Raw genomic sequence first — 24,461 nt, forward strand, 5'->3', positions numbered from 1 at the left:
CAGAACACGTTTTTAAGTAGAATTAATGGAGAAACTTCTGTTCTATAAGTGCTCAACTCTAAATTCTTCTAGTCTCAACATGTGCAGCCAATCAGTTTTCACCACCTAAAAGGACCAAAAAAAATACAACTTTCAGCATGTTCTATCCAATTCATCATGTTTGGGTTGAAGGGATTAATCTTAAAATCACATGTCAATTACTTCTCCACCTTAATCAACACAATCATTTCCAATTAAATGAGGTGGGGTTGAGCTGGGCTGGGAACAATATTTTTCGTGAAAACCATTCTTCTTCATACCAAACACACCTATGTGCTTGAGCTTTTATCAATAGAGGATCGGTTGGTTTCCGACGCATAAATTTTCGCCGCTTGTTCCTCTTTGGTACAGAATATTTAGTAAATGGCTTTTTTTTTTTTATTTCTTTACAATTTATGGACATTTTAAACCACGATTTAAAAACTTCTTATGAGTAAATTGAAAATTTCATGAGAAAACGTTAGATCACGATCTTTTATCAATCTCAAAGACAATATTTACACAACTTTTAAAAATAAGGACAAAATCTAAACGATAGCCTAAAAAGGTACATTTGCGTAATTCAACCTTTCTAACGAGCCAAACGGCCCAATTATGTTTTGGGCTTGAAGGATACTCTGCTATTGTATCATTTTTTTTCCGCGGATTTCCCTTCTTTTGGGGTGGTCTTTAATTTTTGCCCCTCAAATTGCTGGTCTTTAATTTTTCCCTTCGCTTAAAAAAGTGGCCGAAAATATCCTGAGGTTTTAGGTTCGAACCCTCGTTCAATAAAAAAAAAAATTCGCAAGACAAAGCTTTGAGAAAAGTTTATCTTATGCGACATAGGTTGCCTTAAGGCATAACTTTTAGTTACGCCTTATATAAGGCATAACTAAAAGTCTACCTTATAAGGCAACCTATGCCGCATTCGACATAACTTTAGTTATGCCTTAAGACAACCTATGCCGTCTTCAGCAGAAGTTGCCTTGGCATAACTAAAAGTCTGCCTTATAAGGAAACCTTTGTTGGATCCGACAGAACTTTAGTTATGCCTTAAGGCAACCTATGCCGCATAAGACAGACTTTTTCAAAAGCCTTGCCTTACGATTTTATTTTTTATTTTTATGCCTGATCGGGGTTCGAACCCAAAACTTTGGGGTATTATAGACCAAGGACAAAAATTAAAGACCAGTAATTTGAGCGGCAAAAATTAAAGACCACCCCTATTCCCGTGAATTGCCCTTATTTTATTAAAACAAAACTTTCCAGGGTCATTTGCACGATTGCCCTTCAAAGGCACTGGTCTTTAATTTTTGCCCCTTAAATTGGTGGTCTTTAATATTTGTCATTCGCTTAATACCCGAGGTCCTGGGTTCAAATCCAGGCTCAATAAAAAATACAAAATAAAAATTTCGCAAAGCAAAGTTTCGTAGAAAAATTAGGCCTATTCGGACAAAAGTTAGGTCTTAAGGCAGAGTTTTGCGAAATTTCAACTGAATTAAAAAAAAAAAAGAAAAAAAGAATTCGCCTTAATGCAAACCTCTACCTTAAGGCAGAGTTTGAGGAAAACTCTGCCTGATCAGGTAGAGTTTGAGGCAAAATTCTGCCTTGCGAATCCGAACTCTACCTTGTGTCTTTTTTTTAAAAAAAGAATTTTGATTAAGCAGAGGGAACCAAGGAATTTTTCGGGAAGGGCAAAAATTAAAGATCACCGATTTGAGGCAAAAATTAAAGGCCAGTGCCTTTGAAGGGTATGCCGCCCAAAAAAATGAACTTTCCACGGCGTAGTCCGTTATTTAATATTGTGCTTGCAGGACAAAATCACTAAAATTTTATACTCTCGCTGGTTCTAGTAATCTATTTATTCGTGTAATTTTTTAGCATTCTGATACATTATGCAACTTCAGAACTCTCTTAGCATCATTGTAGAATTAAAACACTTTAATACCAATTCCAAAATACACTACAGCTGTAACAATGAAATTCCATCAAATGGACAGGGATCAATCATAAAATTGGTCTTATTGGGCCTTCTATAGATCTAATTGGACCTCACTTGAAATTTGGGCCGTACATTCTCTTTTCAGAAATTCACTATTAGCATTTTCACAGTGACACATAATTCTCACGGTTGTCACATTTGCAATTTATATGGACCCTTTACGCCACAATTTAAAGATTCTTTTTGAGTAAAAATATTGCAAGAAATATTATTCGGTGATCTAAAATTTTGTAATGTTAGATGACAATTTAATGTTTTGTCTATAAGGTTGAGAAATATATGAACATACATTAGACCTGAGTCTAATGTTATCAGAAAGGGTATTTTCTAAATATTATATTTTTCACAACTTTTAAGAATAGGGACAAAAATCTAAGTAGGGGTGTAGAAAAGGACATTTGCATAAATCAACCATAATAATATGATGGATGGAAAATTTAGCAACATCCCCAACTGGAAAGTCAATGAGACTATCTGGTTGCAGTCACAGGATTATACATTGAGGCTTGGATATATATAATTAAAAAAAAAAAAAAAAAAAAAGGGGAGATAGAAATAATAAAGACTCACGGGCCTATCCATTTGCATGCTCTATAAATCACTTTATTTTAAGAGTTTTAACTAGTCATCCCATACTTGTTGCATAAAGATGCATGCACATGAAATTACAAATTTATATTCATTACGTAGGCCGTAGTTATATAGTCGGACCATCACCTTTGGAAGAACTTAATTAATGAGGGAACTTAAAAAGAAAGATTTGGTTGACAAAAAGTAGAGGGATCAAAATTCTCTGTTTTTAAATTTTTATCTACCCTTGAGTTTTACTTTTTTGGGGGTCAGATTTCATGAGATACTCGAGCATCAACTGTCGCTAGCTCAAAAAAGTAGATGAAAAGACAAAAAAAATCACGCATAAATGACAGTAGTATTATTTCGTATATCATCCTCAAAAAATAAAAATTAGTCGTACATTATGAGGTCTCTGTGAGTAGGCTAAAGTACACTTTTTTTATTTTATTTTTATTTTTTATAATTAGCTACATAAAAGTCACTCTATTTATACTAAGCGAGAATTGGTAACCAAAAATATGATAAAAGAACATAAAATATCTGATAAAACTAATAGTTAATGAAGTGAGTTGAGAATCATGAGGTCAAGTTTTGACAAAAGCAAAAATACTAGGTGAATTATTCATACCTGTCCAAGCTTTTATGGACAACCTTGTATAATCTTGTGTTGGTGGGAGATAGCAGGTACATACCTCTTAGAATTAGTCACATTTATGAAAATTATAGTACAAAATTTGTTATTTGCCCATGTATATAATTTAAATCCTAGTTATAAATAGTGTTGATGACAAACCTTTTTTTTTTCATTATTATTATATTCACGTCTAGATAAGAAAGAATCTCTCATATATTGCGGCATTTAGTGTGAAAAATAAGAAATGACAGACGTATTGAACTATCGCTCGCCCATGTGTAAAAAGAAATTTGAATTCACAAGCTATATCAATTTTATAAATTTTCTTACTAACGTTTTGAACAAATAGGTGTCTTTTGGTCCCTTAAATCCCACTTTTAGGTGTCTTTTGGTCCCTTAAATCCCACTTTTTGGGGGCTTTCCTTCTGGAAAATCACATGTATACTTTTAGACTTTTAGTTGAAGGCTTGACCATGGAAACGAGACGTATTAATTCATGCTTGCCTTAATTATCATTATTATTTTCACTCCCAAGTGTTAACATGGTGTTAATCAAATTTTTAGATACTTGTAACATTAGATGCCCCTTCTTCATTTAAGAAGACCAATGAAAAGAGAAAAGGGAAATTAATTTCATATATTGTCACATAACTTTATAAATTAAAATAGTTAAATTTAAAACTATTCTTGATCGCGTAATTAAAATAACTGAATTACATTTGCATTCTGCCAAAATACAAATAGTCAAAAGGTCAAATTTCAAACACCAAGTTATTATACGTCACACGCTAGCTACCTCGTTAAATCAACGCTTTGTTACTCTGTAAGTTCCACATTAGAATATAAAATAAAATAATGACAAGCCACAAATTTTTTGATTGGTTGTTGTAGATCTTAATTGAGTGATTTATGTAGAAATTAGATTAAACTATTAAAGGCAGACACAAGTGGATATGGTTAAAAATGTATGTGACGCTTAAATCCTAATTACTTAAGATTGTCCACAGGCATAATGTGAACTTCATTATAATCATAGCCTCTTGTACTGTATTGTCCACAGGCATAAGAAGTCTAAATAGTACTGCACGTGCTCTTGAAACTGACTGGCAGAAACATGCAGCTTGCTTCTTTTTCGAACATTTGCCAGCCATTATACCACTTTCTTTGTATATACTATCTTAATCCAAAATACTTTTAATTAATTAAGAAGTTTCCCTTTTAGAGTATCTTAGATTCGAGCATTCTCAACACTCTCCACCCACACACACTCCCACCAAAAGAAATAACTTTAATATATTTCCAAATTATATCTAGTTCACACGCACCAAAAGGAAAACTTTAATATATTTCCAGATTATATCTCTTGCCATGGTTACATATAATTAATCTGATCTTTTTAAAGCATTAATGCTAAATTTTTAACTAACTCTAACACCAATTTACTTTCTTTAATTCAATGAGAAATCTCTAATTAATTTAATACAGGTATGTATATATATATATATATATATATCTTAAAATTATTAAATTTTCTATATAGTTCAAGTAGAGTGGATCTTGTCCCTAGTGTCCCTTGAACATAAATTGGTATAAATAGCAATAGTGATTTTGAAGAAGAGTAGTAGTGCAAGACAAAAACCTTAAATTTTTCTCGAAAAGACAGAACAGAACCTATTCTTCTCTCTTCTCTAGCTTGTTTGGTTCTGTTTCCTCATTACTTTGTCTTTTCCTTTCCTCTTTCCCTCACTACATCTCTCATTTTGTCATCATCCAAACAAGAATTAAGCATACATTAATCCCAAAAAGCTAGATTTTTTCCCTACAAAAATTATTTGTTAAAAGTTGCAAGGAAATGCTGCAATAGTGAACAGATAACCAAATTTCTCATAATTCAGGTACTTCTCTTTTACGTCGAAAATAGTTGATTCAACTTTAATCGCTAGAATTTTTGTTCTTTTTATTTCTCATCATACGAATCGTCATTCTTCATACAATACATATGACATATATACACATACATGTGTACATGTAATTATCACAAGTATGTAACAAATAAACATTAGGCATATATGTAGCTTAGCAATGGAAGGATTTTGGAGGTTATAATTTCTGTTGCTGCCATTTGGGTGATTGTAAAGAAGAAAGCCCAAATAATTTTGCTTCTCAGATAGTAATTTCTTTAAAATTATGATCAATTTTTTTTTTCTTTGACTCCTCATACAGTAATTTCTTTGCATGAAATGAAGCAAAAAGACTATGTAAGTGAGTTCACATCTGCAAGAGTGAGTTCACACTTTGGTGGTAATATAAATTTCATGTTTGCATTATGAGGATTAGAAATATTATTTTAATAGAGCATAATTTATTTCTCTGACGCGAATTTAAATGAATAGCCACAAATATTGGAATTCAAGATTATGAACTTAAACGGAAAATAGATCATGATGATGCAAATAATTAGGAAGGAATCTACATAGGGTCATTGAGGTGGCAAACTGGAGCAATATGATTCAGCTGGAAGAAGGGAAGACACGTATAAGGTTGTCAATGAGTCTAGTTTTCCTCATTTGTTAATTAATAGACATAACTAATTTCTGCCACCCTCTACCAGCATTAAAATACGCTAGAAGCCAAATTAAGGTTTTAATATAATGCCACAATACCGTTAGATTTTCCTTTTTGTCTTTTTACGCTAATTTTTTTTTATCTAATTCTGTTTTTTTAAAAATATTTTAAGTATAAGAGATTTTTTTAATTTTTTTTTGTAATTGTAATAACATTTAGTAAAAATTTAAAAAAGTTCAACGGTTAAGTTTACGTTAAAATTGGGTTGATAGCACTTCTGGTCTCTTAGTTGATAAATTCCAATGTTGGTGCATGTAATATTTAATTAAGCACATTTGATCTTTAATTGATTGAATCACACTTTTGATCCCTTTGCTTGTGAATAATTAATATTCACAAATTTGCCATGATTACCAATTGTTTCACCACTTAATTATCATGTTTCATGTTAAATTTGTACTATTACTTCATACTTGACTGTATTATAGTTCTAAAGAAAGTCCAAATATAACATATTTTCATATGGTACAGGGACTAAAAACTCAATCAATCAAAGATTAAATATGTTTTGTAAGAAATTACAAGGACTAAAATAAAAATTTGTTAATAGTTAAGGGACCAAAATTCTGAATCGGCTGATTTTTTCTGGGGAGGAAGTAAATTTTCTTGTTTGCATGTCCTTTTTTTTAACTTTACATAAATGTTACACGAAACTAAATTAAACATATATCTTACTCGGGAAAGAAAAAAAATTAAATGTATCTGGCGCTCTATATTCTAGACTCTTTTAACCAAAAAAAAAAAAAAAAAAGAAGAAGAAGATTGTAGACTCTTATCAATATTTCTCCATGCACAAATACTTTACTAGGGTCTGAAAGGGAAACAAAAAAAAGTGACAAATTAGCAATTTTCAAGGAAGTTAATCTTTCCGCTAATTTAGTGAAGTGACCGAAATCCAAATCAGCACTGGATTAGGATTAAATCCCGTAATAAATTTGATTATATCACTAGGATTTCATTATTCCCATCTATATATATAAGCGAAAAGAGACTCTTTATCATATGACTCTGTGTTCTTGAATATGTACAAATTTTGCAGAGATTGAAGAGAAAGATTTAATCATTTTGTGATTTGATCAAGTGGGGTTGTTTTATTATGGCTTCACATGAAACTGTGGAGTGTCCATCACTAATGAAAGCAGCCTCTAATGGAGTATTTCAAGGGGATAATCCATTGGACTATGCACTTCCTTTGGCCATTGTTCAGATATGTTTAGTTCTTGTGCTTACTCGTCTTCTTGCTTATCTTCTCAGACCATTGAGACAACCTAGAGTCATTGCTGAGATTGTTGTAAGTATATATTATTTCTATTTTACTTTATGCTTGTGTATATCAGTGGTGTTCGGACATGCAAATGGACATTTGATTGGTTCAAACCTTTAAATTCTTACCGTTGAACTCACGACACACTTAGAATTATGGGATCAATTTTTTTTTTTACAAAAAAGTTTAGTGATTTTTCACATATAAAAGTACTATGTTGCTAGGACTCTTTAGAAATGTGGACAAGTGTTGAATTTTTTAAAAGTAGTGCATTTTTTAAATTCGACATGAGTGTGACAACATTTTCGGAGAGTCCGTGCAACTTAATACAAGTGTACTCTGTGTTAAAATGATGGGTTAAATTGAATTTGTTGACTATATGCTACATCTGAGGATACTTACTACCGACAAGACTTAGGGAGATGAAGGTGTTTTTAGTTATTTTCTTGAGTTTATTTGTTGTTTTACGGTTTTTCCAATAAGCTTATAGTTGGACGCGTCTCTACCATTTTACTGGATGCTTAGAAATGGATTTCGGATTTAAATTTGATGGGTCAAACTTGTAACCTTTAGTTCTTATAGTGGACCCATCACATTTTTTAATTATGCATTCAATTGTTTTCTTTTTGAACGTTTAGTGATTTTTCAATTGAAAATGATCGTTCAGTTGAAATTTTGACTATAGAATAATTTCACCCGCCACTGTGGACACTTATTAACTCTTACCAGCACAATTACTCGGTAATTTTGTCCATCAAAACTTAGATGCAGGTGCTTTCACTTTTTTTTTTTTTTTTTTGAGTTTTACTGTGTTTCACTATTTTACCCAATATGCAGGTGTTTTCAACTTTTTCTTGAGTTATACATTATGTTTCACAATTTTCTCCTATAAGCTTTATAGTTGCCCTCTTCTAGGAAACATTTGTGGGAAGGATGATTGGTGTAATATATTTATGTTGCTTATACTTTGATAAAGTATATTTATATTGTTATCTTGAAAGTTCAGCATTCTTGTTCCTTTTGTTAGTTTAGACTAACTCAAAAAACACATGGTCCTCTATTATTTTTCTCCTAACTGTTAAGTTCCCTAGATGATTCCTTGGTAATTTGTCATTAAAGCAAGCCTTTTTGCTTAAGCATATATTGGGAATCAAATATGAAGACTTTAACTAATCCTAAAGCATTTGATATGCTACTGTTGGTTAAAGCTGGCAGTTGAAATCCAACCTAAGGAACATCTATTCCAGAAAAATTGGAACTTGTGTGAGATCATAATTCTAAGTTTCTATTATTGTAATCTAATTTCATTTGATTCACCTGTGAAACTCCAATATGATTTGATCTTGATGGAGAAGTTGCCAGTTATTTAACATCACAATGAAAAAATCATGAAGAACTTTAGATGAATTTTACTCCAGTCTTCCTCTGATTTGACTAAAGTTTTGAGTATGTAAGGAGTAAAATTGACTGATGTTTTGAGTATGTAAGGAGTAAAACCAATTAGCTATCATAATGCAAAGGATCTAATTAGAACTTGTCAATGAATATAGTAGAGATTAACTCTCTTAGATATATGCCACTAACGATGAGTCTAAACTATTTATTGTGGTTGAGTTCTCTTATATTAACGATTTGTGATATCATGGAAGAATGTTTGAATGATAATTGTGCAAAGGTCCCACAAGAGCATCTAATTATTACATTGATTGTTACTTGCTAGTTCAAGAAATTGAGCTGATCTGATTTTTTCTTTTGTTAGGGAGGGGTTCTACTAGGTCCATCTGCTTTAGGCCGCAACGAAAAGTATCTGCAAGCTATATTTCCACCGAAGAGCCTTACAGTACTCGATACCTTAGCCAATTTCGGACTCCTCTTCTTTCTCTTCCTCGTTGGACTTGAGCTAGATCCAAAATCCCTTCGTCGGACTGGAAAGAAAGCTCTAAGCATTGCCCTTGCAGGAATCAGTTTCCCATTGGCATTAGGAATTGGAACATCCTTTGTTCTACGGGCAACTATAAATCAAGGAGTTAATCAAGGCCCTTTTCTGATCTTCATGGGAGTAGCCCTTTCTATCACTGCCTTCCCCGTTTTGGCTCGTATCCTTGCTGAACTCAAGCTTTTAACAACAGATGTCGGTCAAATGGCCATGTCTGCTGCAGCAGTCAATGACGTGGCTGCGTGGATTCTACTTGCTCTAGCTGTTGCCCTCTCTGGAGCTGGTAAATCTCCCGTTATTTCGTTGTGGGTCCTTTTGAGTGGGACCGGTTTCGTGCTCCTCTGCATATTCATTGCTCCTCGTATATTCAAATGGATGGCTAGACGTTGTTCCGAGGGTGAGCCTGTAGACGAAAAATACGTCTGTGCTACGCTGGCAGCTGTTTTGGCTGCAGGATTTGTTACCGACATGATTGGTATTCACGCCCTGTTTGGAGCTTTTGTGCTCGGAGTTCTTGTCCCGAAGGAAGGGCCATTCGCGGGTGCTCTAGTGGAAAAAGTCGAGGATCTCGTGTCTGGTCTATTTCTTCCTCTCTACTTTGTGTCCAGTGGATTGAAAACGAATGTAGCTACTATTCAAGGGGCTCAATCATGGGGTCTTCTTGTTCTTGTCATATTTACGGCGTGTTTTGGGAAGATTGTTGGCACTATTGTGGTGTCACTACTGTGCAAAATGCCGTTCCAAGAGGCTGTAACTCTCGGTTTTTTGATGAATACTAAAGGGTTGGTGGAGCTCATTGTTCTCAACATAGGCAAAGATAGAGGAGTAAGTTCAGCTTGATTAAACTTCCTTCATTTTAGATTTACTGTCAAACCTCTTTATAACAGCATCATCTTTTTCGATAATTTTTTGCTGTTATAGCAAAATGCTGTTATGAAACAACATAACATGAAAGATCGGTTCTATAGTAAATCTGGCTGTTATAGTGAAATGCTATTATAGAGGATGACTTTTATAGAGAGGTCTTGATTGTACTAATAGTTTTGTAGTATCGTTTTTTGACCGATGATCGGTTTTGCAGGTGCTTAACGATCAGACATTTGCCATTATGGTGTTGATGGCTCTCTTCACGACGTTCATCACGACACCTATAGTGATATCAGTATATAAGCCGGCTAAACTGGCTGTGACAGCATACAAACACAGAACTATTGAGAGGAAAAACACAAGTAAACAGCTCCGAATCTTGACATGCTTCCACAGCACAAGGAACATTCCTGCAATGCTGAATCTCATTGAGGTTTCTCGGGGTACTGAGAAGAGGGAAGGGCTTCGTGTCTACGCAATGCATCTCATGGAGCTTTCGGAAAGGTCTTCTGCAATCCTTATGGTCCACAAGGCGAAAAAGAACGGACTGCCCTTTTGGAACACCGAACAGGTGCAAGACTCGAATCAAATCGTTGTAGCTTTCGAGACTTTCTCGAATCTAAGTAAGGTGTCTATTCGACCGACTACTGCAATATCTCCTATGAACAGCATGCACGAGGACATAGTAACTAGTGCTGAGAGAAAAAGGGTTGCAATGATAATTCTCCCGTTTCATAAGCACCCGAGACTCGATGGACATTTGGAAACAACCCGAGCCGATCTTAGGCATGTGAACAGGAGAGTTCTTCAGCATGCACCATGTTCGGTTGGCATATTAGTTGACCGGGGTCTCGGTGGAGCTGCTCATATATCTTCAAGTAATGTTGACTTTTCAATAACTGCCTTATTCTTCGGTGGCCATGATGATCGCGAAGCGCTTGCTTATGGGGTCCGCATAGCCGAGCACCCTGGCATTAGTTTGGTGGTGGTTCGGTTCATAGTGGACCCCGAGGTTACCGGGAAAAGTGTCAAGGTGGAAATGAACGACAACAACACTAGCCCCAAGGCTCGATCTGAGGATGAAGAGTTCCTTGCTGATGTAAAGCACAAGTCTTCCATAGATGTCTCAGTAAAATTCGAGGAGAGGACCGTGAAAGATGCTCGAGGGACTATAGAAGCAATCCGCGAGTACAACCGCTGCAATCTGTTTCTGGTTGGCAGAATGCCCGAGGGACAAGTAGTTGTAGCTTTGGATAAAAAAAGCGACTGTCCAGAATTGGGGTCTTTGGGGAACTTGTTGACATCGCCGGAATTTTCAACTTCAGCATCGGTGTTGGTGGTGCAGCAGTATCGGAGCCAGTTACCCCGAGAATCTCTCAGTTCTTTGAAGGAAGGAGAGTCATCAGACGGCGATTGTGATTCAGAATAAACGTAGATTTGCTAGCAATTCATCAAGGTTTTTAAGTATTCAATGTACAGTAATATATCAAGAATGAATTACCAACTAAAGAAAGAACATTACTAGTACTCAAGGCTTTATATACATGTACTTGTTTCCCTCGGTTTACCTTCTGTTCTGTTACTGTAAAACTGCAAACTCTTCAAGTTATTTGCTGCTAAATGGCATTTGCATCAATCTTTTTTGTTCCTTTATGAGTTTCAACTTTGCTGCCTTAGATTTATCAGTGTTTGTCTTGGTTGTTGAACCACAGTTGGATTTTGCTCTGGCGGGACTGAATGATAAATGAGTAACTGCAATGTACGGTCAAACCTCTCTATAGTGAGGTGCTGTATGTTATACTAGCATTTGATGTTTATATATCTCATTTAGCTGTTATAAATAAAAATACACATAAATTTATTTTTCTATACTTTTTTTATACTCATGTTAATAACGAAAACAAAATATTTGTTAATTTTAAAATCTCGATTGATTTTTCTGTTTCATTAATAAAAATTAAAGTGACTAATAAATTCATAACTAGTTGTACCGTACTAAGGAGCATATGCATTTTAAATAAATAGAAAATTTAAATATTTCAAGTTTGACGTAAGAATTCTACAATTGTAGGTTGTTTCGTAAATTCCAGTCTCTTAGTGATAATATAACGCTTGAATTAATGAAGATTTTTGTCCAAACTTTCAGCAAAAAGGAATTCAATAGCTTTCTCTTGATGATTACCATAAATATTATAATATTTTATTTTTTTACATAATATATTTCTTACAAAAGGTTACTTCCCCCAGTTCAAAAAGATTGTCCATTTAGCCATTTACACACCTCTTAAGAAAATACTAACTCCCATGCAAAAATAGGTATTTTGACTAAACTATCCCAAATTAAATAAGTATTGGGATTTGGTCACTTAATACTTAATAAGGGCAAATCTAAAAAAATAATGTTAATTCTTTCTTGATTAGGTAAGTGAACACCCTTTTTGAACCAAAAAATAAAAGCTAAGTGGACACTCTTTTTGAATCGGAGGGAGTATTACACAATATTTGAGTATGGCTGATATAGAGAGGTAATTTTACAAAGCGTATACCGCTATAATGAACGCTACTGCTGTTATAAAGAAGTAAAATATAACATGAAAAATCGGTTCTGGAGAAAATCAAACTGTTACAGTGAAATGCCGTTATAACGAATGACAATTATAGAGAGGTTTGACTGTATAATGAGTTTAAGTTTTATGCACCGACTAATATTTACACAATGATGTCACTTATAAGGTAATTGCAGGTAAACTTTTACGACAAGTTTAACTGAGTCTTGATAAACTGGTAACTAACCTTCTATTATAGGTTAAACAACCTGACGGGATAGAAAATCTTTAAACTAATCGTAATTTAAATCCATATATAATACTGGTAATGTTTTTTGAGGCTTCTTTAGTGTTGATAATGTGTTATTGGTTCCAACCTTTTCATGACTTGTTTTGAGTCTCTAAATTTTGATCAACTTTGTTAATAACTCTATAAGAGTTTAACACTTCTGATCAAATTTGCTCGGGTGAAGAATGACCTTGGAGGTGGTTGGTCTTGAACTTTTAACCTCGCTTGTCCCATGGCCAAAATTTCAAGTTTAACAACTTTTAACATTTACCTTCAAGGTTTATCCATAAGGGAAGCGGGGTTAAAAGTTCAAGACTACCCATTTTTAAGGTCATTGGGTGTAATTTCTTGATTTTGCTGATGACAATCTGATGAACTCGGCCCAACCTTGTTTCACTTGTTAGCCCAATTTCTTATAGAACTTTGAAACCAGACAAATGGATTTTGGTCTCTTACTGTAAACATCTACTACTATTCTGGACCTAAATTTTACATGCTTCTAGGTAATGAAGACTCCTAGAATATTGTTTGGGGGGGGGGGGGGGGTGTGGTGGTGGTGGTGTGTAAAAGGTCCAAACTAAATAACAACCAAGTAGAGGGTCATGCAAGGCTGCAGTTTTTTCCGCTATAACCATCTGTTATTTGGAATATATATATATATATTGACCTCATTAATCCAGATTCATGTTGCATAGGACTTATAAAAGGGGAAGCGCTTCCTATCACACTACTAAAAAAGCTCATCGAAATCGATTCCGACAGAATGTCTATCAGAGATTCACCTTTTTAGTAGTGTCCAGCTAGCCATTATAAGTTTCTCCATTTCCTAAGCTCGAACTTAAAACTTGAAAGGTTGAAGTTTGCAATTTGGATCCAGTCACGCATGCAAAAATATAAAAAATAAAGACGATGATAAATGTCACTTCTAATATCTTAGTTTAGCATCGTCATAGTGGTAGGCAATAAGCATCCCCATTTTTCTAAATTTGTCTAATAATCAGCTGGGCAGCTTTGTCTTATTTGTTAAAAAGAGTACAAATTTATTACTATATCTCTAAGATTTTCAAGTATGACAACACTAAATAAGACAAGTCGGATTGTGAATTTTCAAGTCATGATTTAAAAAAGGAGTTCGTGCAGCTTAACTTTGTCTTCAACTCTGTATACAAACATAGAAACAAACAAATAAAAATTTCTTCAAATATCGAACTAAGCTACTAAAGTATATTCTTGATCACTGATCAATATAACATCAAGAGTCTTTACACTATATAAACTTGAATAAATCCCTAAAATCTCTCAACAATTAAACCATGGAGAAATCTTCATGTTATGCCAAGATCCTTTTTATTATACTCACTTCTTTTTTTCTCATAGCCAATTCTAAAACTACCCTAAAACCACATAAACCCTGCAAACGACTCGTTCTCTATTACCATGACATCCTTTTCAACGTAACAAATTCTGCAAACGCTACATCTGCAAAAGTCTCAAATCCTCCTAATGTCCTAGGAGATTTCAATTTTGGGATGTTAGTTGTCTTTGACGATCCAATAACAAAAGATCAAAATTTGGTGTCAACACCCGTGGCACGAGCTCAAGGATTTTATTTATATGATATGAAGAGTAAGTATAATGCATGGTTTGCTTATACTTTGGTGTTTAATTCTAGTGAGTATAATGGTACATTAAATATTATGGGGGCAGATATTATTGAAGAAAAAAATAGGGACCTTAGTATTGTTGGAGGGACTGGAGATTTCTTCATGGCTAGAGGTGTTGTAACACTAAGTACTGATGCTGTTGAAGGTTTTGGTTATTTTCGTCTCAAGATGGATATTAAGTTGTATGAATGCTATTAGATAGTACTATTTGCTTAAGCATATTATTGGTTTTTTTGGGTACAATTGTTACGAAGTTTAATAGCACGTTTGGTCCCTCAGTTATCAATAAATTCGGATTTTGTCCTTTGTGATATCTAACTGAGTATATTAAACATTTAATTAGTTGAAGGAGTGCACTTTTCATCCTTTTGTTTGCGACCCTTCCCTAATTTACGGAATTATCAACCGTATTGACTGTGTGTAATTTTATTCATGTATTGTTATACTCAATCTTCGAAGGTAATGTGGTTCTAAAAAAATCAAAATATAACATATTTCCTATATAAAGGCACTAAAAACACATATTTTTGTTAATTGAAGGTTAAATATGCTTGACAAGGTATCACAAGGACAAAAATAAGAATTTACTAATAACCGAGGGACAAAAAAAAATTATTATCCTAATTACAATGTCTAATTACCAAGCATGAAATTAGCTTCTATAAAGGTTCTTTAAGTTACCCACAAATTTAAAGGTAAATTTGTACCTCTATATGCTCTAAATCCTTGTGTTTTCTGGCATTACTTGTTGGACATAGAAGGAGGCAAGAAAGAATCTTTTTCTTCATTTCATATTTTTAGTAGTTCCTTTTTCGTTTGTCAATGAAGTCGTTATGACAAACAAACTAGGAATTACTTTTATTATAAATACTAGTATACATACCCGCGCGATGCGCAGTGAGTATTAACTATTTGAGTTTATACTTAATCTTTTATATATACATAAGTCTTATTTCTCTATATTTCTGCATTAAAGTTTTTGACATTTGTATTCTTTGTTTATAGTTATAGGTATTATATTTATTACTTGGTATCATTACATTGCCAAGGCTTGAAACTCTTTTGTTATTCAATATTTCTTATCTTTAACTTTGTCTGTTATGGTTTGAGTTCAAATAATCTTATCCAAATATATCTACACTATAAAAAATAATTTTAGAAAAATTCTCTTTTCTACAATTTTATCTACTGTCATTGCATTATCCATTACTTAATATTGTTTCATTGACATGTGACTTCATATTAAATTGTCTTTTGTTCACTTCTGTCTATTTAATAAAACGTATAACATAGATTTTCTTACTCTTGAAATAATTTTTTATTATAATACTCAAAACAAATTATTATTTATAATTTTGTATTTATTTTTATAATAATATTCTGTAGATGTATCAACGGTATTATCTAATTTTATTCAAAGTATACTTGAAACAAATGTGATGGGTATAAATTATTCAGGTAATTTAAATATAAAAATAAAATATTTTAAAAATAAAATATGAATAATTTATATCATAATCTCGCACTTTTCTAACAAATCTTGCAGGAAAAGAATACATGGAAAAAGAGAAGCAGCAAGAACCAAAAGCCAAGAAAGGAGGATGCATCCGTGACAAATTCACCAAAGACTACACAAAGTCAAGAGAAACAAAGTTATGACAAATTCTCACCAAAATTTCATGACAAATTATCATGCCAAATTCTCAAGATTGCTTGATAATTTGCCATGCCAATTTCTCATCAAGGATGTATTATTATATTGAATTTCTCTTGCAATGTCTCTCCAAGGCTTCTAGGAATTTTTCTATAAATAGGCATATGTTGTAGAAGAAAGGGGCATCCCACTTTTGTATCTAATTTCCATTCTAGTTCTAAGCTTCCTAGAGAGAAAAGAGTTACTCTTGGTCTCTTTTCTCTAGTCTTTTTCTTAAAATATGTTTAGTCTTTTGGAAGTTCTCTTTAGCTTTTCTTACTTCACAATGGAGTAATTTCTTTTTGTTGGGATAGTTGATGAAGCTTGATATAATTATAATTCTATCTCAGTTTCAATACATTCTTAGCTTGAAATCTTCTATTTATATTTCATAGTGTGCTGGAATATTGATCTTTTAATCATTATTATCACATCTATATATTTTATATCTAAGTTATTCTTATATTAATTTTGTAATTCTCACGGAGCAAAATTAATATATAATAACTGATGAATAGAATATTAGAGTGAGAGTAATTTTTAGTAAGATTATTATTTCAAGTCTGTAATTTTGCTTGCCTCAGTTTTAATTCTCACGGAAGATTATTGATTTTTAGTAAAAATATTCTCACGAAGTTTTAATTACCCTTGAGCACAATTCAGGCAAGATGTTTCAGTTTAATCATAGCTAAGCTTAAGTCAATTAATTGACATAACCTCGCGGAGTGTTAATTAATTATTTATTTCTTAGTGTGAAAATATAATTGTATTAGCAATAAGCAATTATTCTTTAGAAAATATGTGTAGAAACTGAGATTTTATTGTAATGATATATCAAGTGAATTCAATGATTTCCAACTCTTTTAAACTGTAAATCCTTCGGAAGTTGTTCGCTTTAATTTAAGTAATTTATAATTCCAAACTCACCTTTCATCAATCTGATTCTCCCAAATAGTAGTCAAAATATTAAAAGTCTGTAGCCTAGATTGTCCAATCTCTGTGGGACGATATCATAAACTATACTAGAATTTGACTGAGTACGAGCAGAAAATCCTATATACATTGGCCTCGTCAATTTTTTGGCGCCGTTGCCGGGAATTGGCACAGATCTACTTCAGATTAAATATTTTATTACTAATCTGAGAACCTATTATTATTATTATTATTATTATTATTATTATTGTTATTGTCTTTTTGTTTTCGCTACTACTATGATTGTTGTTGTTATTTGTACTAATGTTTTTACAGTAGTATTATAATTTTTCTTTTCCTTTTACATTGTCAGTACTGCCTCATAATACTTACTATTAAAAATCTCCTGAGTACTCTCATATTATTATTATTATACTACTACTTGTACTTATTGTTTACATATAATAATATTATATCTTTTTAATCATTTGAATTAATAGTCAACCTATATCTTATTATTTTATTAGTATTATTGTTAGTGTTATGCCCTATTTTGTACGGGTCCAAAATAGTTTGCAACTTCCCGGTTATTCTAACTGGTTTAAAAAGAGTTAGAGTCGCCACCTTATTTTTAAGGAAAAACAAGAAACCTATATGTATTGTATGTCTACTCCATTTTTAGTCCACGAAACCTATGAGATTCTAGATAAAGTTTTATTTACCCCGAGGGGAAGGTATTAAGCATCCTCAGAGCCTATCCGAAAACAGTCCTTAAACTTAGTTTAACTGAACACTAGAGGGGGATTATTTATCTGTTTATCATTATTATTACTTGTTTTCAAAATGTTGCGATTTCATAATATACTAAGTATATACAGTGTATGAAAATATATTTATATCAATTATCAAGTATTCATAAAGAATGTATAGTAAAAAAATATATATAAAAGAGTATAAAGAGAATGTACATCGTAAGTATAAAAGTATATTTGTTAGTACAAAGAGTGTATGTATATGTTAGTGTAAAGAATGTGTAACTATATTAAGAATATAAAAAAAAATGTAAGACTATGTAAAAATAAATATATCAAGGATATAAAGAGTGTGCGTCTATGTAATGTGCGTCTATGTATATTAAAAAATGCATGTATATTAAACATATAAATAACATATTTCAAGTGTAAAAGAGTGTACGACAACCCTAAAATGTATAAGAATTGTATAACTAGGTATATTAGTCCATAAAGAATGTAAAAAATACGAATATCCATTGGTGTAAATATTTTATATAACGAAATTATTCAGAAAAGTGAAGTTTATTTGACTTGTTTCTACCGTTTAGTTAAAAAGAGTGTTTGTTTAATGAATATCCTATCAAAAGAATAAGGAACAAAATAATTGTAAAAAGTATTGGTAAAAAATAAGTATAAGGAGTTGTGGATAAAAAATGAGTGAAAATGTGTAATGCCTCTAAAGAATAAAAGATTTGTAAATGGACGACTTAATATATGCCTAGCGTCAAAATGTGGGTTTGTCTTAATTAAAATATGTATTAGTATACACGAAACAATATAAAATATAAGTTGTATTAAGAGTGTACAAAGAATATAAAATAAAGGATAGACTAGTATTTTTACCTAATCGTCAAAAGTGTGAATTTATTTAACAAAGTATTTATACCAAGTCAATTTAATCTAGTTATGAAAGTATTGACGGTCTAAGTCTTGCCTAAAGCGAATGACAATTTTAAGCTTAACAAACAAGGCAACAAGTAAATAAATATATCAACCCGTCGTTCCAAAAATAAAGTTTCCACTATACTATGAGTTTACGTTTTGTACAGTTATATATAAAAAAAATGCGAAAAGTAAATACAAACAGTGATTCGATGAAGTCTTCGGGTTCCTTCCGAGTGTCGTCTTCGGGATGTATCTCCGAGTACCTGTATAAACACTTAGTAAAAGTGTTAGTAAGAGAATAAATAACTATCGAATGAATTAAAGAAATAATGAATAAACTTAAAATAAAAAACCCGTCTTTTGTACATGGGAGACCTTGGAAATCGACGGAAATTTCTTCATCGGCCATTTGGGTTTAGTATTCGCCCAAATTATTTTAACAAATGCGATAAAAGGAATAACAATGTCAACAACATTCCCGGGCAGCGAGCTCGTAGCTAGTCGGCCGAGAAAGATTAAACACAATACCAATGGCCACCGGAGTAGTATTTTCCGGCATAAAATCAACATTATTTAGCAAATATAATTTAAGAAATAGTCCGATAATAACAACAGTAGCAGAAAATCCTAATAGCAGTAGTAGTAATGAAGGAAAATCAGTCGGGTTTGCCAAAAAAAAAGTTCAAACAGTGAAAAATCAATACAAAGCGACAACCAAAAATATAAACACGAAGATTAGGCAGCCAGAAAATCGCAACTCCATCCGGAAGCAATCAAATTACAAAATTAAAAAAATCCGGAGAGGCCATAAAATGTATTTCGCGCTCTTTAACGAATCAGAGCCCCCCAAAACGTTAATTTTAAGCACATCGAGCCAAAATTAGGTGTCAACAGTTAGTACTCTCCGCTGCAATATCATTGTGAATTTCTTACTATTTTTATCTATATAAGATTATATTGTTTTTTTTGTGTGTGTATTATCTTAATTGCTAGTAATTTTATTATAAATTCAAAAAAAAAATCATATTGCTTTAATTATTTGTATTATCTTTGTAATTTTATTCATTAACTTTTACTAATTTACGAATTAGTTTTGCTTACAAATTTCAGATAGTTTATGATGACCCGTTCTTCTACGAATGAGCTAGTCAATTACGATCCTGAAATTGAAAGATCTTTGCGATTTCGCAGGAAAGAACAAACATCTTCTCAAAACATAACTTGTGACAAAATGGAGCATCAAATAGGAGATAACATTAATCCTCGGGAGATCCCACCACCGGTCCATATAGAATATCAGTTTGATGAAGTGGCACCAAGACCAGCAAACAGAATCCTAAGGGATTATGCTAGACCAGACCACTTCAATTGTGAATCCAGTGTTAGGAAACCTCCAGTAGCAGCCAATAACTTTGAAATCAAGACAAGCCTGATTCAAACAATTCAACAATCTTGTACCTTCACTGGCGATCCAAGTGAAGATCCACACAGTCATTTAATCGATTTTCTGGAACTTGTTGAAACTGCTAAGCATAATGGAGTATCCCCTGAAGCAACAAAGTTAAGGCTATTTCCTTTTTCCTTAAAAGGAAATGCCAAGACTTGGTTGCGAAGTTTGCCTCAAGGGTCTATTACCACATGAGACCAAATGACTCATAAATTTTTAAATAAATTTTTTTCCCCTGCTAAAACCACAAAGTTAAGACAAGATTTCTAATTTCTTGTAGACTGACACTGAGTCAGTTTATCAAGCTTGGGAAAGATTAAAAGAAATGTTAAGGAAATGTCCACATCATGATATTCCTGAACATATGCAACTGTATATCTTTTATCACAGGTTAAAACCTTCTTCTAGAAATGTGATAGATGCAGCTGCAGGAGGGTCCATAATGGGAAAAACCACAGAAGAAGCATTACAGATGATGAATGAAATCTCTGAAAATGCCATTCAATGGCCATCTGACCGTGTTATTATCAAGAAAACTGTTGTAGACCAAGCAGATGCCTTGAATACACTAACACAACAGATTGCTTCTTTGGCACAAAATTTTGAATCTTTTCATGTGAATACACAACAGTCAACCCAAGTTGAGGCTTCTGATATGTGTGGAGGAAACCATTTAAACCACGAATGTCAAGCAACCAACCAAAATGATGAGCAGGTTAATGCCCTTGGATACAAGCCATATTCCTTTGGCAGTCCATTGGCACAAAAACATCCAGGCTTTCAATGGAGCAATCCAAATGGTGCTGAAAACTCCCAAAGCTTCCAAAAGCAACAAGTACAGGGTCCACCTGGATACCAAAATCAAAATCGCGGACCATCGAATTTCAGACCATATCAACAAACAACTCCATATGAGCAAGGACCTCAACAAGTCTATCCAAATCTTGATGAACTGTTGTACAAGTATATTAAAACCACAGATGAAAAAATGGAAAGTCAAAATTAGGCTCTCAAAAATCTGGAAATTCAGTTAAGCCAACTGACGGCAGCTATTGTGTCGGGGAAAAATTCAAGGTCCTTTACCCAACAATACAGAGAAAAATCCAAAGGAACACCTTAAGGCCATCAACTTACGATCAAGTAAGAACCTTGATGACCTATATGCAGACAGACAAGAAAAGAATCAACCAGAACAACAGGTAGACAAGGGTAAGAATGATGAAGCATCCCCTGAACCATCCGGAGAAAAAAAATCAAGAAAGAACAAGAGAATATTGAAAAAATGACCCCTCTTCCTGTGACAATTCCTTTTCCACAAAAAATGAAAAGAGAAAAGCTTGATAGTCAATTTGCAAAAATTTTGGAGATTTTAAAACAGATCCACATCAATATTCCTTTCACTGATGCTTTATTACAAATGCCTACATATGCCAAATTCTTAAAAGAAATTTTGTCAAACAAAAGAAAATTAGAAGAAGTTTCTGTGGTAATGCTTACTGAAAAATGTAGTGCGATACTTCAAAATAAGCTACCTCAAAAGCTCGGTGACCCAAGTAGTTTTACAATTCCATGCACTTTGGGGGGAGTATATTTTGACAAGACACTTTGTGATTCTGGAGCTTCAATAAATTTGATGCCATTTTCTATCTTTAGAAAATTAAATCTTGGTGAAATAAAAGACACAAGTGTGTTGCTTCAATTTGCAGATCAAAGTACTAAGAAACCTAAGGGAATAATTGAAAATGTGCTTGTAAGAGTAGATAACTTTGTCTTCCTTGTAGATTTCATAGTACTTGAAATGGAGGAATGTCCTGATGAACCAATAATACTGGGTAGACCATTTCTTGCAACTAGTAGGGCAATCATAGATGTCTATCAAGGACAGTTAATTTTAAGAGTTGATGAAGAAAGAGTCATTTTTGATATGCAAAAGATATTAAGATATTCAGAAGATGAAACATCATCTTCGTGTTTTTCGATTGACATGATTAGTGATCTTGCAGATGAATTCAACAATGATCAATTAATTTCTGACTCAATGGAAAGATGCTTGGTCACATCAGGCACCGCACAGGATGATGATCTCACCATAAAAAAGGAAGATGAATTATTGGAAAAAGCTTCTGAAGATGATAAAGAAGAAATTCAACCAAAGATTGAACTTAAAACTCTCCCGTCTCATTTAAAATATGTTTATCTTGAGCAAGAATTATTTCCAGTAATTATTTCATCTTCTTTGACTGTAGAACAAGAAAACAGTTAGATTGCAGTGCTACGAGCACATAAAAGAGCTTTAGGATGGACTGTAGCAGATATCAAGGGGATCAGTCTAGCTATTTGCTCGCACAGAATTCTCATGGAGGATAGCTACAAACCAATAATCCAACCTCAAAGGAGATTGAACCCTGCAATGCAAGAAGTGGTGAAAAATGAGATAATAAAACTTCTAGTGGCAGGTATTATTTATCCCATTTCTGACAGTCCTTGGGTAAGTCCTGTTCAAGTAGTACCGAAAAAGGGAGGTATGACAGTCGTAAAAAATGAAAATAATGAACTCATACCTACAAGAACAGTTACAGGATGGAGAGTCTGTATTGATTACAGACGTCTCAATGATGCCACCAGAAAAGATCATTTTCCTTTACCTTTTATTGATCAAATGTTGGAAAGAGTAGCAGGATATGCATTTTATTGTTTTCTTGATGGATATTCAGGTTATAACCAGATATCAATTGCACTAGAAGACCAGGATAAGACTACTTTCACATGTCCCTATGGAACATATGCCTACAGGAGAATGCCATTTGGTTTGTGCAATGCATCTGCCACATTTCAACGCTGCATGTCTGCAATTTTTTCAGACATGAATGAAAAGTTTTTGGAGATTTTTATGGATGATTTCACACTTTTTGGAAAAATATTTGAAGATTGTATCCATCACTTGACCTTAGTTCTTAAAAGATGCGTAGAGACAAATTTAATTCTTAACTGGGAAAAATGTCATTTTATGGTTACTGAGGGAATTGTTTTAGTTCATAAAATTACTGCTAAGGGGATAGAAGTTGATAAGGCAAAAATTGATCTTATAGCAGGATTACCCCCTCCCACGACTATTAAGGGCATTAGAAGTTTTCTCGGTCATGCAGGTTTTTACAGAAGATTCATAAAAGACTTTTCAAAACCTCTGACTAACCTCTTGATGAAGGATATTAAGTTTGATTTTTCAGGTGATTGTTTCCAGGCATTTGAAACTCTTAAAGAGAGATTATCAAATGCACCTGTAGTTGTATCCCTTGATTGGAACCTGCCTTTTGAGGTCATGTGTGATGCTAGTGATACAACTGTGGGAGCTGTTTTAGGACAGAGGAAGGATAAAAATTTTCCGGCCCATTTACTACGCCAGTAGAACATTGAATGAGGCTCAGTTGAATTATGCCACAACTGAAAAAGAATTACTGGCAGTGGTATTTGCATTTAATAAATTTCGTTCCTATTTGATAGGAACCAAGATCACTGTTTTTACTGACCATGCAGCTTTAAAATACCTCTTAGCAAAGAAATATGCCCGACCTAGATTGTTAAGATGGATTTTACTTCTTCAAGAGTTTGACCTTGAGATAAAGGATAAAAAAGGAACGGAGAATCAGGTGGCCGATCATTTGTCAAGATTAGAGAATCCCCCTCTTGAGTCTTTTGATATAAAAGAAGAGTTTCCCGATGAACATATTCTTTCTGTCAATTCAATAGTGACTCAACCACCCTGGTTTGCAGACATTGCAAATTACTTGGTTGGAAAATGGACGCCTAAGGATCTATCTAACCAACAAAGAAAAAAGCTTATATCTGATGCTAAATATTATTTGTGGGACGAACTGTACTTGTTTAAATTTTGTGCAGATAATATCATTAGAAGATGTGTACCCGAGGAAGAGATGAACCAAATATTATATCACTGCCATGGTGGAGCAATCCGAGGACATTATGCAGCCAATCGGACTGCTTTTAAAGTTTTGGAAGTGGGATTCTTCTAGCCAACACTTTTCAAGCATGCACGTGCATACGTCGCACAATGTGGCAAGTGTCAAAGAGCAGGTAATATCACCAAGAGAGACGAGATGCCTTTGCAATCAATACAGGTATGTGAAATATTTGATGTCTGGGGAATAGATTTTATGGGTCCTTTTCCCTCGTCTCATTCTTTTGAATATATCCTTGTGGCTTTGGATTATGTTTCAAGATGGGTTGAAGCCATCCCCACAAAGAAAAATGATGCTCGAACTGTGTGTGATTTTCTCAGAAAAAATATTTTTAC

General features: G+C 33.3%; 3 protein-coding genes and 1 non-coding gene across 5 annotated transcripts; 3 read left to right on the top strand and 1 right to left on the bottom strand.

Annotated features, from left to right (window-relative positions):
* The first annotated feature begins 4,799 nt into the window (after window positions 1-4,799).
* LOC132634832 (cation/H(+) antiporter 18-like) lies at window positions 4,800-11,566 on the top strand. Of its 2 annotated transcripts, XM_060350935.1 has the most exons (4): window positions 4,800-5,122; window positions 6,892-7,143; window positions 8,876-9,877; window positions 10,134-11,566. In XM_060350935.1, the coding sequence occupies exons 2-4, from the start codon at window positions 6,949-6,951 to the stop codon at window positions 11,346-11,348; spliced, it is 2,412 nt and encodes an 803-aa protein (XP_060206918.1). In that variant the 5' UTR covers window positions 4,800-5,122; window positions 6,892-6,948; the 3' UTR covers window positions 11,349-11,566. The 2 variants fall into 2 exon arrangements, with proteins under 2 accessions (XP_060206918.1, XP_060206919.1); XM_060350936.1 differs by lacking the exon at window positions 4,800-5,122 and having other exon boundaries at window positions 5,149-7,143.
* A 2,501-nt stretch (window positions 11,567-14,067) lies between these two features.
* Window positions 14,068-14,616, top strand: LOC132637068 (dirigent protein 5-like). The gene has a single exon (XM_060354216.1). The coding sequence runs from the start codon at window positions 14,068-14,070 to the stop codon at window positions 14,614-14,616; it is 549 nt and encodes a 182-aa protein (XP_060210199.1).
* Window positions 14,617-20,398: 5,782 nt separating this feature from the next.
* On the bottom strand, window positions 20,399-20,503 carry LOC132638949 (small nucleolar RNA R71). Its single transcript, XR_009582004.1, has one exon. It is a non-coding gene; the product is annotated as a small nucleolar RNA R71 (small nucleolar RNA).
* Window positions 20,504-21,431: 928 nt separating this feature from the next.
* Window positions 21,432-22,412, top strand: LOC132637069 (uncharacterized). Its single transcript, XM_060354217.1, has one exon. The coding sequence runs from the start codon at window positions 21,432-21,434 to the stop codon at window positions 22,410-22,412; it is 981 nt and encodes a 326-aa protein (XP_060210200.1).
* Window positions 22,413-24,461: the final 2,049 nt, after the last annotated feature.

This window comes from Lycium barbarum, chromosome 4 (genome assembly GCF_019175385.1).
Source record: "Lycium barbarum isolate Lr01 chromosome 4, ASM1917538v2, whole genome shotgun sequence".
Lineage (NCBI taxonomy): Eukaryota > Viridiplantae > Streptophyta > Magnoliopsida > Solanales > Solanaceae > Lycium > Lycium barbarum.